The 16,071-nt window shown below is 57.1% G+C and overlaps 1 protein-coding gene across 2 annotated transcripts in view; it reads left to right on the forward strand.

The window, feature by feature from the left end:
- The first annotated feature begins 38 nt into the window (after positions 1-38).
- FBLN1 (fibulin 1) overlaps positions 39-16,071 on the forward strand; it is an 81,269-nt gene continuing 65,236 nt past the window's right edge. The window contains exon 1 of one of the 2 annotated variants that reach the window (XM_034643581.1): positions 39-225. In XM_034643581.1, coding sequence (XP_034499472.1) covers positions 150-225 — 76 coding nt within the window. In that variant the 5' untranslated portion in view covers positions 39-149. The remainder of the gene's footprint in view (positions 226-16,071) is intronic. The other variant, XM_034643580.1, reaches the window with a different exon arrangement.

The raw sequence follows: 16,071 nt of genomic DNA on the forward strand, positions 1-16,071 counted from the left end.
CCCGCCCCCGCCGCGCCCTCCTCCGGGGCGGGATAATTGAACCGCGCAGCCCGGGCCCAGCGTTGGCTGCGGAGGCTCGGCCGGAGCGTGGAACCCAGAAGCCGCGCGCCGCGCCTTTGTCCGCTCGCCGCCCGCCGCCCGCCGGCCCCATGGAGCGCGCCGCGCCTAGGAGGGTCCCGCTGCCGCTGCTGCTGCTCGGCGGCCTCGCGCTGCTGGCGGCCCGAGGTAGGGGCGCCCCAAGTCCACGGCCCCCGCTCTGGTGGCTCTCCTCCCTGCCCCGCACTCCTCGGAAGTCCTGGAGCTGGAGCCGTAGCGGGAGTCTGGGCGCTGCGCCCCCCGCGGCGGTCCTGGGGTCGTGTGCTCTGGCCGTGCCCTCCCCTCACCCAACTCTTAGCTCTGGCCTTAATCACCTCGATGACCTGGGGCACTTGTTTTAAAGAAGATGGTTCCTCCTCCCCGACCCCACCGCCGCCCGCAGCCTCCCGCTGCCCACCCTAGCTCCACGCATCTTCCCACTGGGGCCGAGGTTGGGAGGTTAGGGAGGCAGCCCTGGCCGATGGTTGTTTACCCCTGGATGCCTCCATCTGTTCCCACTGCCCCCACCTCCACCTCTTGGTGGGGGCTGTTGTACCCAGGTTGTTAGTGAGAAGACGGAGACTGCGGGCAGTACTTTGCCCAGGAGACAAAGCCGCTGGGTCAGGGGGTGGACTTGAAAAATTAGAAAGCAAGGGAGCAGCCTGGAGATAGATTTTTAAGGAGACAGCCGTGTGCAGGGAAACCTCTGTCTGCCCTCCTGGGATATAGAGGGCCCCGAGACAGAGGCTCAGCCAGGCTACGTACCTAGTACCTAACTGGGGCCGGGGACAGGCCACGTCCCGACCCACTCACCCGGTGGGAAAGGGTATGTGTCTTTCCTGGCAGACCCCTGGGCCAGAGCACTCAGCCCAGGGCTGACAACACCGGATGGCCCTTCTTTCTCCCTTAATCTTCCAGGCCTAGCTCCTGGGTGGAGGGGCGGGGGAGCCATTAGGCCCCGTGGATTAGAGCAGCAGTGGGTGAGCAGAGCCATGGCCTCTGACCTCTCTGCTGATCCGTGACTCATCAGTCATTAGTCAGGCCTCCCCGCCTGGAGGCTTTGTTTTCCCTGGGGCAGGGCCCTGATGAGAGCCCTGACCACCCTCCAAATCCTATATGCTTTATCTCTGCTGTAGCTTTGTTTCTTTGCACGTGACCACCCTCCTCCTCGGTCAAAAGGTCACTGGGGAGAGGTTGGGGGCAGAGGGCAGAGCCCTGCGAGGTTTCTTGGCTTGTTCACTGGCTGCGGCAGATTCTGGAGCTCGCTCTGGCTCTGTCCTGGGCGTGTGCTGGGGGGCATCTCCCGGGCGAGGTGGCATGGGAGGCACACGGACTGGGGTTGGCAGTGAGAGCCATCCTGCCTCCGCCCCCCAAATCACAGGAGGCTTGTTGGAAGAGGTGGTGCTCGGGCAGGAGCTGGTCAGGCTGGTCAGGAGGGACGAAGGGCATTCATGGGAAGGTGATGAGGCTGGAGTGAAAACCTGGGGGGAGGGGGAGGCTCCGATTGGAGGCCACAGAAGACTCTTGTTGGAAATAGAAAGGGCCCCAGGGCCCCCCCCCCCCCCCGGTGTATTTTACAGATGGGCTAACTGAGGCAGGCCCAGAGAGGAGGCATAGATGAGCTCTTCTGAGGCTGAGGCTGAGTGCCCGCCTCTCTGCCACTGTGCTGGTCAGGCCGGATGGGCTCCCGTGGTCTTTATCGAGAAGGCCCTGACTTCAAGCATATGTGATCAAGGAGACCTGCTCATTGCGCACCCGGGTTGGCGTGGCCTTCTGTTTCTTCTGGGGTGGCCCCTCTTTTGAGTTTCAGCAAGTTTGGTGTGGTTTGAGGGGAGGGAGCTGGAGCTCCCTGGTTTGTGTCTGCAGCTGCAAGCTTGGGGGCTGGCAGGTTCCCCGAGGGGACACAGGCCCACCCTCTGGAGAGCTGTGGGTACACAGGAAATGGAATTTAGAAGTGATCCTGGGAAAGGCCATCCAGTGGTGGCTCCTTTCGCTGATCTGCTCGACTCCCTTGGCCTGGCCGCAGCAGTGCCGGAGGGCACTGACCTTCAGAGCCAGGGGACAGAGCCGAGCCACCGTCTGTCCTGTGTATGTCTGTCCTGTTGGGCTTTGCTGAGAGTGCTGGGAGGGAGTGGAGAGGAGGAGGGCACTGGGGAAAGACGACTGTGCTTTCTCCCAGACTTTCTTGGCCTCTGGCTCCAGCAGCGGTTTCCGACTGATTACAGAGCAAGTCTCTGGGAGGGAGAACAAAGACGGGAGAGGGAGAGGGCTTGGCTTGGAAGCACGTGGCCTGCACCACTGCTGGAACTTTCCCAGGCGGGTGTGGGGGCTGGACAGGCTGAGTGTGTGGGGGGGTGCTGCTGGAGTGCTGGGTGCACGAAGATGAGACTCGGGGTGCTGCCCCGGGGTGGGGAGCAGTGTCGTGACCCCTCCTCTGAGGCCTTTGGCTCCGGGTGACACCTTTTCCTGGCTCTGCCTGAGTTCCCCCAACTCAGGGCTCTGTTTGCCACCCCTGCTGGACTGTGGTGTGTGGGAGCGGGGGAGAAGGGACAGCATGGTTCACTCATATTGGGGTCCCAGCGGGCTGCCTTGAGCTTTTGTGGGATGGATAACAACTTTGCCTGTTTCCGGCTGGAAAAGTCCACAGGATGGGTTGGTGGTTTTCTCATTTGTAAAACGAAGATAGCAGAAACCGACTTCTTAGCATGCCTCGAGGTCTGGGGGGAGACTGGGGCCATGCCTGCCAAGACAGCTGGATCAGTATGACCTATTATTTGTGTGGCCCCCTCCCTAGCGTAAGACAGTGTCCTTTTCCCCCGTCAGAGTGCTCTGAAAGTCCTACTAATTCCCCAAGACGGCCCCGGAACCAGCAGCGGTCGAGACTCAAAGCCGTGTTGGGAAAGGTGAGGCAGAAGGGAGTCAGCTGGCCTCCTCAGGCATCCGCGCTCTAGATACCCGCTCCGTGCCAGACGCTGTTCTAAATCGTGGGGGTACGGCAAGGAAGAGGCAAGGCCGAGCCCTTCTGCCCATGGGGCTCCCACCCCCCGAGAGAGCCAGAAGCATGGACAGGCCGTTACAAAGCCACCACATAGGCGGACAGTCAGGGACAACGTCCCCAAGGACGAAGGACGCAGCCTGGAATCTGCTACATATAGCAGGTGCCGGCCGCGCCTCTGGGGAGGGCGGCTGCGGGGACGCTGCTCCAGACAGAGGGAGCAGCACAGGCAAGCGCCCAGAAGGCGAGAGAGAATGTGGACACGTCTCCTCTTCCGTCCCATAACTTGGAAGGCAGGGCTCTGAGCATCGGATGCAGTATGGACAACCTTGCATGCACGGTTTTATAAACACAGGTCTCTAGCACGCGTGGTCATCTTGCCTGTGTCTTTTAGCCAATAAAAGACTCTCCTTTGCAACACATCCCATTATAACCATTTGATTCATAAAAGCTTCTGCAGGCTCTGTATGGTTCCAGGGTCCTGGTAATGACCTCACGTGTGGCCACCTAACCGAACGGGGACACCCATTCTGTCAACTTTCCTGGGATCGGAGACCCTCAGCCTGGAGGGAGCGTGGCGAGGAGGGGGTGGGCCAGGGAGGCTGATGAAGTCCCAGCGGGCAGGGCAGAACTGGAGCCTGGGTGCTGCCGACCAGCCCTCTTCCCCCTGGGCCTGCCTCCCTCAGCCCTCCGGCTGGTCCTCACTGAGCTCTGAGTCAGGAGGGGGTCAGGGCCGTGTTGCTCCCGCTGCCGGCAGGGTGTCGGGAGGTGGGGGCCAGCACTCAAAGGAGGTGAGGAGACTGGTCCCAGTTCCGAATGTGACCAAGCCCATACCCTCTCTACTTTTCCTTAAGTACAGAATGAGAACACACTCTGTGAATTCTCTCAACAATCCTAGGAAGAAGGTACTGCCCTTATTTTCATCTTATACACATACAAACGAAGGCCCAGAGAAGTTAAGTAACTTGTCTGGGAAACACAGTGGTGAGTTGAGGGCCGGGACATGGGACCCCATGCTCCTGACTGCTTGGCTGTCTTGCCTTAAACCTAATGAGGGGATATAAAGGCAGGTTGGACAGCATTTAAACCCAATAGACAGATGCTGCACGTGCGAGGGGGTCCTGAGGAAGAACAGGTGTTTTCCATTCGTGGGGGACCACAGAACTCTTGAGGGGCTCATGGCTGGCTTGGTAGGATTCCCAAGGTGAGGGCACCTGTCTTGTTTCAGATCAGTGGACAATCCTGTCCTGTCCCAGGGAGGCAGTGGCCGTGGTGGTGGAGGGCTGTTTGCTCAGGTACCCAGCCCAGGGTCTGGCCGTGGGCCTGCCTCTTCCTTGGGTGTGGCCCAAGTCAGGCCCTCCTTGCTGCCATTTGGGGGTGGAGCTCAGGAGCCCCCCAGGAACCTACGTTGGCCGTGTTCCCCCAGCTTTAGGGAGAGGCTGTGCACACAGGGATGGATGCCTCTGGCCACAGGACACTGGGTGAGGTTTAGAACTGTCCGCAGGGTAGAAAGTCACCCCTTTCCTGGCACCTTTATAAAGGAAAATGTTCTTGGCCGGTCCTGGGTTCCAGACACAACAGGGCGGGCCCGGCATCTGGAGAAGACGGCCCTGGAAATTGTTCAGGTCATATTCCTGCTTGATCTGCCCCCGGCCTTGCCAAGTGATCCTGCCAGAGGGCTGTGCTGACATGGCCAGTGCGGGGAGTGGGGACACTGGGTTCCCGCCTACCCTGTTGCTGACTTCCTGGGGGTCCCGACTGCCAAGGGCCCCGGTTCCTGCTTCTGAGGGCCAGGACCCAGAGCCTTCTTTTCTCCACGTGGAGGGCCTGTGATGTGTGTTCTTACCTGCATTGCTGGCTTCAGGCCCCTCAGAGGGGACACCACACAGAGGGGCGTCTGGGCCCTCTGGGGTTCCTATACCTCTCAGATGGTAGCAAGGATGTAAAAACCAAAAACGAGCTTTGGGGTCCAATGGGACATCCTTGAGGTGAATTTGGGAAGAAATGGTTTGTCTACCGGGACATGGAAACCACAGATCAGCTGGTCCACTCTGCATAGGTGGGGAAACTGAGCCCAGAAGGAGGAAGTAGGTGATACGCAGTGTCATTTATCAGCTGTTTCTCGGCTGTAGTTAGCAAATGGTGCCTGAGCCTCCCTTACGAGCCTGGCCTGGCCCCAGAGGAGCTCTTCGTGGCGCCGCCAACATTTGTCGGTGTGTTATCCGCATACTCGGCAAGCACGAGGCCCCCGGACACGGGACAGGCAAGGTCCCTGCCTCGTGGAGCTTGTGTGCCGTGGGGGTCTCCTGTGGCTCTGGATCAAGTCACTGCAAACGAGCGGCTTAATACCACAGAGGTCTATCCTCTCACCACTCCGGAGGCCCGAAGTCCGATGTCATGGTGTCTGCAGGGCTTCGCCCCCACCAAAGGCTCAGGGGCGGGGGGCGTCCTTGCCTCTCCCAGCTCCTGGGCTCGTGGCTGCCTCTGTCTTCACGTAGCTCTTTCTTCCTCTGGGTGTCTCTTCTAAGGACCCTCGTCATGGGATTTAGGGCTCACCAGATGGTCCAGGAGGATCTCCTCTTGAGATCCTTAATTATACTTGCAAAGACCCTTCTTCCAAATAAGGCCACAATCCAGGGTCAGGACGTGGATATATCTTTTTAGGGGCTGCCGTCCAAGCCGCTGCACATGCTAATAGACGCCCTCACAAGGACGTATCGGTAGGAATCGGTACCGCAATGACCGTGACGTGCCAGGACGGGGACAGCAGACAAGGGTGCCTCTCCAGTGGGTGGAGGGGGAGGTGATACCCGCTGAGGTGTGAGCGGCGAGGAGCCGTCTGTGAAAAGTGTGTCTTCAGGGAAGGGGGGGGCAGAGGGTGCTGCAGAGGGCAGCTGAGACGGGAGGGCCTTAAACATTAGGGTGCAGACTGTGAGTTTTATCCAGAGTGCACTGGAAGCCGCTGGAGGAGTTTAAGCAGAAGAGTGACATCATTTGACTCAGGTTTCTAGAAGTCTCTCTGGACTGCTGCATGGTGAAGGGACTATGGGGAGACAAGAGGAGGCAGAATAAGCCAGTGTGGAGGTTTCTGCAGGGTCCAGGGCTCAAGATGCCCTGGGCAGAGTGGTAGTCAGGGGGCCACTGGGAAGTAGATAGATCTAGGGTGTCTGCGAGCTCGAGTGGACAGGACTTGCCCTGGGATGGTGAGGGAGAAGGAATAATTTAGGCTGACCCCATTATTGTGGCACAAGCAGTTGGATGGAGGGTGATTGCTAATAACTTTGTCAGTGAAGGCTGGACAGGGTAGGGCCAGGGGGTGGTGGAAGAGTCCAGGTTCCTAGTGGACCCCATAAGCATCCTGCTGGGCGTCCGGTGGAGCCTGGGCTAGGAGGGAATATCAGGCTGCAGGCAGAAACATGAGAGTCTCAGCCTATACGATTAAGCTGCAGGAGACCAGCTGGGGAGATGGTGAGAGGAGGGACGAGGGGCCACGGGACCGAGCCCTCCCGGGCACTTTGAGGAGGGAGAAGCTCCGAGGTAGCCGGCCTGTCGGGGGCTTCCCAGAACCCTGGGTGGTAGCTGGGACGTTGCCAGGACTGGTTTTGAGATGGGAGGGACCCGTGTGGTTTTTTTGCTAATGGGGGGAGCTGGTATTTTTCTTGAACCTATTCTTCCTTTTAGATCATGTCACCTGCAGGAGTAAAATGTACTGTAAGTTTTGCTGCCTATATATGCTTCTGATTTTGACATAAGACTTCTCTCTGCAGCCCACTCCCGTTATTCTCCCCCGTTACCCACGAAGGGGTGTGAAGATACCAGGGGTCAGGGAGGCCAAGTAGCATGTCTCGGACTGGCTCCGCCTGGACTAAAACCTGGAAGCATGGCTCTCAAACTGTGTTCTTTTTTTTTTTTTTTCAAAAGATTTTTATTTATTTCTGAGAGAGAGAGAGAGAGAGAGAAAGCACAGAGAGAGAGGGAGAAGCAGACTCCCCTGCTGAGCAGGGAGCCCAATGCGGGGCTCGATCCCAGGACCCTGGAATCATGACCTGAGCCGAAGGCAGATGCCCAACCGATGGAGCCCCCCAGGCGCCCCTCAGATTGTGTTCTTAAGCAGGACATGCCCACCTCATTTATCTTTGTGATTGAAAAGCCTTGATTTTGCAAAGTCCAGCTTCGGGAGGAAGCCAGTTTCCTTCGGCCTGTTGTGGGGGGTTGAGATTTCCAGTCCAGTCCGAGTCAGACTGCAAGGCCACCTCTGTGTTTGCTCTGTGGCCTGGGGCAACTTGCTTAATCTCTCCCTGATCCCCTGTTTCCTGTAGTTGCTAGGATCCCAGGAGATCATTGTCCATTGATTCTTTTCGCAGGACTGTATTGAGTGTCTGCTCTGAGGCTGGCCTGGGGCAGGTACACGTTTGTCCCAGCCCCCTGGGCGCTAAGTACACACATGGTTAATTATTTGTGCCGGGTGCCGGGAAGTTCAGGGTGCAAAGAGACCATGGAACTCTGTGTGTGTGTGTGTGTGTGTGTGTGTGTGTGTGTGTGTGTAAGGGTGAGTTAGGGAAGACTTCTGGAGGAAAGGACCTTTGAACTGATGTGGGTGTGAATGAGCCAGTCCTAGGAAGGGAGTGGACCCAGGACCACCCAGCTCCAGCTTCCAGAGGCCAGGTGCAGGGGACACATGACAGGTGGCCAGAGAGTTCAGAGGGAAACCGGGGGACATGGGTCCCTCAGGGTGGGATGCTGTAGGGACGTCAGGAGGAGATGACAGCCCACATGTCCACTGGTCTCGGTCTGCCAGGAGGGAGCAATCTGGAGGACACTTCTCATCTCCTTCCCAGAGATATGCCTTCTGGTCCTTCTCTCTTGCTGCATCCTGCCAGCCGGTTCTCTGCCCTAGACCCCTGTCTCTTGTGACAGGTGCTGGTGTGTGGCACTTTTAGGCACCTGCGGCTCTTGGGTGGAGCCCTGAGAGCAGACTCCAGCACACCCCACGTCAAGGTCGGCTCCCTTGAAGGGGGAGATGGCTCTGTCCTTTTCCTAGACCTGCAAGGGATACAGAGGCCCTGTGTACCAGATCCCAGTGACAATTGCCTGTGTCTCCCTGGGCTATCCCCTTGAGGCCAGGCTCCTACCTTTTCACCTCCGGATCCCTTGCCCCAAGCCAGAGCCTGCACATGGAAGTGTTGTAAGAGGGCCTTTTTTTTTTTTAATACGATTTTATTCTTGAGTAATTTCTACACCCAACGAGGGGCTCGAAGTCACAACCCCGAGATCATGAATCGTGTACTCTTCCGACTGAGCCAGCCGTAGAGGGGCTTTTTGAATGCACAGATGACTTAGGACAGCATGAGAGCCGTGGCCAAGGGTTGGGGCCTGGGCTAGGCTCCTGCTGGCTCCCCAGCTTCAGGAGGGGAGGGCCGCTGGCAGGGGTGGGCTGAGTCTTGCGGGGTTCTGTTTGGTTGCAATTTCCCTTTGGTGTCTGATTGCATTTCAGGCTTCCTAGTTATGTGGGTGCTAGACACCACTGGGACCCCCTCCAACTTTGGCTGTGGCTTTAGACGGTTGCTGTGGAGCAGGTGAAGCATGAGGCTTGCATGGAGGCAAGTTCAGGGGACCCACAGGGCACACCAGGATCCCATTCACCTTCTGAAACACTCGAGGCCCTCTGCTGCTTTGAGCGTGTATGAGGAAACCAAGAAAATTAACTTGCTAGCTAGCTGCTGATGACACACCTTCCCCCCCTTCTCATCTATGCACAGAGGTTGTCAATTTTTTATTTTGCCAAATAAGAATATTAAAATATAAAGCAGAGATCCAACCAATCACCACCTCCTCTCTCACCATTTCATATACATACAGGGCGTTTGGAAGGGCAGGGTCTCAGAATCAGAGAAAGCCTTCTAAACCAGATCAGGCTGACTTGTGGGACATCTCCCTTGGCCATTTCCTTTCTCGCTCATTTTCTTGCAGCCCAGTGGGAATTTTGTCAGGCCAGTGTCCATATACACTGTGGGGTTTGACAGGCCTTTGCTTGACTCCAGACCAACTTCTCCACCCAGTATACAGATGAGGAGACTGAGGCCTGGCCTTGCTCCAGGTCAAAGGACCCTCGATGGTGGAGCTGTAAGCAGAGGCCGGGCCTCTGGAGCTCCAGCCCTAGACCTGGCCCACCACCACACAGCACACTGAACAACTTGGCTTACTGCTTACCTGCTCACGGGCTGGTCAGGCATCGCCCAGAGGCTCTGTGATGATGATTGGTGGCAGGCTGACATTCTGGAAGTTTCCACCCGAGGAGCAGTATAGAACCCCTCCGACTGCCAGCCGGCATCTGTAGCATTGGAAAGAACACGTGTCTGTATCTTTACCGCTCGACGAGAACGTGTGCTGTTCCAGACCATGAGCCTCCGTGTGGCTCCGAACACGTGGCCTGCCTCTGGCATCCACTGAAACCACCACGACTCACAGCCCGCGCTATAGTCTTTACGAACACATAATTCACCTGGAAGAAACTTCGTTTCAGCCGCTGTCTCAGGTGATGCATGGTATCTGATGCCTGTGACCCAGGCTCTCTGTCCACCTGCTCACGAGTTACTTCTGGCAGGTGTATCTCTTTCCCCAAGGGAGGTGGTGGGGTGTTGGCCACGTGGTGATGTGTGTCGGTCTGGGGAAGTGTGTGACTCCTGGAAAGAGGAATGCCCTCCCGGCGGTGGTGCAGAAACTTCTGTGACGGTTCCATTCTGAAGATTCTTTCTGCGGCCAGGCACCGCTTAAAGCGTTTTGCCTGCGTTATCACATGGATCTTCCCAGCCCTACCTAGTTACCACCCCGTTTGGCAGATTGAGAAAAGGATGCTCAGTGAGGCGGAGGCAGGTCTGGGGCCGGGCAGTTTTAACCCACACGTCCGACGCCTTCCGTTGGAAGGTCGGAAGGTCGGTGTCGAAGGCTAACAAGATCTTGCAAGGGAGTTTGTTCTTCGTTTATATTTAGTGTAATGCTTTGTGGATCCAATTCACAGATTACAGGAACGAGAGGTGAAAACTGTGCTTGATCGAAGCTTCTGCTCAGAAGGGAGGGAGGTGATCTGAGAGAAAAGACCGCAGACCACTTCTCCCTTAAGAGCACCTACAGCCCCGCGACGGGCATGGGTGGGCGTCTAGCGTGCAGTCACCTGAAGTAACGTCATCGATTTTGGCATGGCTCCCGGGAGTGGGGGGTAGAAGAAACAGTGGTAGCCTCATTTGCTCCGGGTTGCTGAGGGCCGTTCAGATGTGCTGGGGTCTCTGTGTGGGATTTCTGTGAATTGATGTCCTCTGGAAGGGCTGCCAGCCAGTCTGTGACTGCCGGTTGGCCTGGTTGATCTGACGCTGTCGACTGCTATGAAATCCTTGGTGGTACCAGTGAGATGTGGTGTCCAGGGAGAGGTGTCACCCTCTTTTCTTGCTCCCCATCCCCCGGCCCCTCCAGCTCACCGGCCCAGCTGTATGTCCTGTGTCGGAGTGGACCCACTGCCTGGGATCCCCCTCTCTCTTTCCTTTCCACTGACAACACTGAATTCTTTGTGTGGTTGGGGGAGTGATGCCAGGAGCGTGGCCTCACTGTCATTCCTGAGAGCCAGCCCTAGGCTCTTCCTTGGGCTGGGGAGTGAGTGCCGTCCTCTGCTTTACTTCCTTCCTTAACGTTTTACCTGTTCCCGTTTGAGGTCACCTAGCTGGCTTATGTAAAACACTGCGGTCACCACCAAACTGCTATGGGGAGGGGAGGCTCTGAAATAGTTTACCAAAGTAATCCTTTCTGCGGTATGCACATTTGTGCATTAAAACATTGATTGAGAAGCAAGTGAGATTATCAGAACATCTAGGTCCTTTCTGAATGAAGGGTGATGCATGCAAACACTCAATTTTTTAACATGTATTTTTTTTATCATGGTAAAATACGCATAACATAAAATTAGTCATTTTAACCATTTTTAAGTGCACCGTTCAGCGGCATTACATACATTCCCATGGTTGTGCAACCACCGCCCCATCTGTCTCCAGAATGTTTTCATCTCCCTAAACTGAAGCTCTGTGCCCAGGGGCCAGCTCCGCATCTTCCCCTCCCACAGCCCTGGCGCCCAGCATCTACCTTCTGCCTCCGACCGTGGCTCCTCTAAGGGACCTCGTAAGTGGAATCACGCAGGGCTGATCCTTCTGTGACTGGCTTATTTCACCGAGCATGATGTCTTCAACAACCACATTTTATTTTATTTTTTAAAAATATTTTATGTATTTATTTGAGAGGGAGAGTGAGAGAGAACGTGAGCCAGGGGCAGGGGGCGGGGGGAGAGGCAGAGGGAGAAGCAGGGACCCTGATGTGGGGCTGGATCCCGGGATCCTGGGACCCCGGGATCATGACCTGAGCCCAAGGCAGATGCTTCACCGACTGAGCCATCCAGGTGCCCCAACAACAAAAGTTTTAAATGAAGCTTTTAGTCTCTATTAGGTGCCCAGCTTTTAAACAATTGTGGGGAAGTTCAAGTTAATTTTAACCCAAGGATGCGCGCACAGCCATTATTCTACGGTAATGGGGAAGTGTGATGAGACTGTCGGTACTGGTTTTAGTACAACAGCAGCCAGGTGTCTCCAGCCTCTGAACACAGCCGGTAGTGGTTTTCATACTCTCTGTCCAGGTTACAGCAAACATTTTCAGTGACCGTACTTCCCTTGGTAAACACCGTGGACAAGGCGGGGACAGCAGCCCGGGCTCTCTATCTTGCACTCTTTCCCTGGGTCACTGTGCCTCTTTTCTGACCTAATGTGATTTTCATCACCAGCGTACAGCTTGTTCACTACAAAGGGGACAAGTGTGAAAACAGCAAAGACAGCTCTGTGTCCCTATGGAATTGGCATGTGTCTTGGAATAGGTGTGTCCAGGGGTGGGAGTGGCATTGAGAGCTTGGTTCTGCCCTGTGGAAAGGAAATGCTTGGGAAGAGATGGGCGGCTTTTCTTGTTTCAGAACATAAGTTAATAACAGGCCTTTTCTTGGACAAGATGCACCCGTCTGTTAAAGACCAACCTGGGGCAGTCGGTCTCTCTGTTGACATCTTGAGCCAGGACTCCAGAGAATTCTGCAGGGCATTCCCCTCTCTCCACGAGACCCCTCCTCTCCCTGCAGCTCTGATGGGTTGGGGGCAGCTGTCTCTAAGGCTAAGAAGGTGGCAGCTCTGGAGTCTCAGATCCATGCCCCAGCATGGCCCAGGCTCTTGCGGAAATTTTAAGCCGCGCTGCTCTTCGGGGCAGTCGGCTCCAATCATGTCTTGCTCCTTGGGGTCATTCCTTCCCTGAGAAGAGGCGTGTTTGCGGCAAACCCTAGACTCTAAGGACTGTCTCGCAGTCTAGGCCCCTGGTTAAGAAGCCTGTCGCCAGTTTGTCCTCTTCAACTAATACTGAGCCTCGCTGTGTGTGCTGGGCATGGGCGGGCGCTGCAGGGTCACTGAGCAGAGAAAGATACCATCCCTGCCCCAAAGGAGTTTCTAATTCACCAGGAGGCAGACTAACCCAGCTTTGGAGGCTGTCAGAACCAAGCCCGAGGCCTGGCTCTGCCGCTCACTGGCCCCTCTGGCTGTGTGACCTTGAGCTAGTCACTTGACCTCTCTGAGCTGGAATTTTCTTATGTGCAAAGTGGGGAACATCATGCACTGGCCTCTCTGGGTTCTTGTGAGACCCAAGTAAGTCCTGGTGCAGTGCCTGGCTCGTGGTGAGCACTCAGTGAGGAGGCTCACCGAGCGATGGCAATGATGCTGGGTAGGCATGGTGTTGAGGGATATCCCGACACAACTGGGTAGTGTCTGGAGGTGAGCGGGTGGCAGGGCTGGCCAGAGAACGACCAGAGCCTAGAGGGGCCAGAGCCCAGGCCCAGGAGCAGTGGAATGAGAGGTTGGCAGGAAAGCATCAGGGATTTTGAGGGACAGCTGTGCAGAGCTGGCCACCCACCAGTTTCAGGAGGGCAAGGCATGGTCCCGGGGGGGACGAGGACACCTTAGCATTTATGTTCACATCACTGTTTGGTGACTTCACTCCATTTGGCTTCTTCCGTTCATAGCTATGTTTGAAGTCCAGGTTCCATACCTACAGCCACCGCTGTGACAGCTTGGTGGCAAGTTACTTAACGCATACGGTTTAAAGACAGTGGCGAATGGGGATAGAGCAGGAACGGGAGTAGGAAGACCCCTGGCTGCCTTCCGTGTGCTGGGTGCCCGTAGGAGCCCTGTGATTCGGTGGTCCGAGCCCCATTTCACAGGTTGGGCCCCAGAGCTGAGGTGTAGACAGCCTCAGAAATTTGTCCTGGGGGGCGCCTGGGTGGCACAGCGGTTAAGCGTCTGCCTTCGGCTCAGGGCGTGATCCCGGCGTTATGGGATCGAGCCCCACATCAGGCTCCTCTGCTATGAGCCTGCTTCTTCCTCTCCCACTCCCCCTGCTTGTGTTCCCTCTCTCGCTGGCTGTCTCTATCTCTGTCAAATAAATAAATAAAATCTTTAAAAAAAAAAAAAAAAAGAAATTTTTCCTGGAATGGGGAGCTGGGGGGGGGGCGGGGGCTGGGGGCTCAAACCCAGGTCTGCCTGGCACTGACCCCGTCCTCCCCTCTGCCCTGCTGCTCTCCGGAGGAGCATTTGAGATGCAGGGGCTGGCCTTCTCCCTCACGTCCCTCTGACTTGCAGCTGGAGTGCTCAGCTCGCCCCAGGTCCATGCCGTGGCCTTGACCAGAAGCCCCTGAGCTTCGGCCAGTCAGCCCAGCTCCAGCGGGCCACCCGCCGGCCACAGGTGCTGGCTCTACACATGCCCCTGGTCGCCGTGCTCCGGCGGCGGGGCCGGCAGGGCTGTGTGAGCAGGGAAGCCTCTCGGGACAGCAGTCCGCCGTTTGTTGGCAGAGTCTCGAGCATGTCTTCCCTTTGCTCCAGCTCCTCTCCTTCGGCGGCTCCGGCCTAAGCAAATACTCAGGACGTTCAGAATGACGGTGCGTGAATAGAGATGTTCAACCCAGAGCTGTACGTCCCTTGAGAGTAGAATATAGGAAGTGACCGGGGGCCAAGAGGGGGAGTGGGTTGGGCAAGATGCCGCTTCTACTCGACAGTGTGAGGCCACGCGGCCTGTTTGGTGGCATCGACAGGAAGGTATGGGGTTGAGGGGAAAGGAGGTGGGGAAGGAAGGAGGCTCAGCACGTGTCAGGGATGCTGGTTACAGTGAGCACAGTGATGCCCGGGTCTGTTCCCCACCATTCTGCCTCGTCACTGTCCAGCTCGGCCGTGGTCCCTGGGGGGCTGTCCATTGCACGTCTGATGGGGCCGTGCAGAAACTTCCCTGTGGCTCCCAGGGGGCTGCGTGCTGATCCCACCCGGCCCCGGCCCCCAGACGGCCCTGCATTGCACGAGTCCCAGCTCTGTGGCTGCTTGGAGCATTCCAGGGACATTCCACATTTCTGGACTGAGCAAAGGACTTAACGTGTTATTGTCCTGCTGAGAACAAGGTTCAAAGTGCTCAGGTTCCCCGGTGAGAATCATTTCCAAATGTTTCCATGGCTCGGGGCACAAGGTGCTCACCCCGCTGAGCTGGCCGTGGGAGTCTGAGCTTCCCCCGTGCTTGCCTTCCTTGGGGGTGAAGGGAGGCTTTGGGGCTGCTGCTCATCCCCGGGGGGCTTCCACACACAAACCTGGGGCCGTGGCTCCCCATTTCTCATGGGCCACGCACCACAAGCAAATCCCCTTTGCTCCTTTAACACGTAATCAAGCACTGTTTACTGAGAGCTCCCTCAGAACTTTAGAAGCTATACCCATCTGCCCAGCAACTCTGCAAAGGTACTTCGAGCCCCATTTTACCGTCGAGAAAGCTGCAGCTCAGAGAGGTGAAGCAGCCTGCCCAGGGTCACAGAGCAAGAAAGAGCTGGAGCCCGGCTTGGGGCTCTGAGCCCAGAGCTCAGGCCCTGCTCAGCTCTGTTGCTGCTACCTGCCAGCCTTGTGCTGAGGAGCGTAAGGACAAGAGACAGGCCCCCTCGCAAGATACTTGTGGGTGGGAGGGGAGGGCAGTCAGAATACTGGGAAGTATGGGGAGCTGCGCTCCACGTGCATGTGGTGTGGGAGCAGGGGGCCCCCAGACCAGGCTGGTGGGCCAGCAGGCTGCAGGGGTGGGGGGCCCAGGTGGGGGGAGGGCCGGCACTGGAGACCAGAGAGGCTGTGAGAAGCTGGAGGGGTGAGACCGCGGGCAGGAGGGCTGGGCGGGCTCGGCTGGGGCTGGGTGGATGGGGAGCTGGGCTTGGCGTGGGGGGGATTGGCCTCCTGTCTGGGGCACGCTCATCCCGGGGTGAACTGCAGGCCGTATTTTATCTCCGACAGATGAGGTCCTCTGTTTCGTGAATGCTTTTCCTTAAATTCAGGGTAAGAGCGAAGGAATGAGCGAGTGGGTGCATGAATGGGAAAGTTCGATGTTTCCCCATAACTCTGTGGCTTCCCCTCGGCACGGTGCTCCTGCTTTGGTGTCTGAGCCCCGGCCCCACGGTGAATCTCCCATGCTCACCAAATGGCGTTGTCCTGGAATGAGGAGCGGGGGACAGCTGAGGTGGGGATGGGCCGAGGGGCCAGGTGGCAGCAGACTGAGTGATGGTCTGTCACTCTTCACCAAACCACTGTGGACTCCCTCTGTCGCCCAGAGAAGTCCCGTGAGGGTGGGAACGGGCCAGGGTACATCTCTCATTGTGGGGAGCAGCTCAGAGAGCCCCGGGAGCCCCGGGGAAGGGGTGGCGCTGACTTGGTTCCAGGTGACACCCCTCTTCCTCCTGGCCATGTGGAAAGGCCGGCCATGCGCTGCTGTCCCAGGGTCTTTCCAGAAGCGATGACTCTTGGTGGGGCATGGTAGTTTCGTCTCCTGCCCACTGGGTGTTCAGGGCAGCGTGTCCCACACCCGGTCTGACTGCAGGGGGGCTTGTGCTAGTTGACGGCAGGTTGTCAGGGCTGGCATTTTGGGATGTC

Source organism: Ailuropoda melanoleuca, chromosome 15 (assembly GCF_002007445.2).
Source record: "Ailuropoda melanoleuca isolate Jingjing chromosome 15, ASM200744v2, whole genome shotgun sequence".
Classification (NCBI taxonomy): domain Eukaryota; kingdom Metazoa; phylum Chordata; class Mammalia; order Carnivora; family Ursidae; genus Ailuropoda; species Ailuropoda melanoleuca.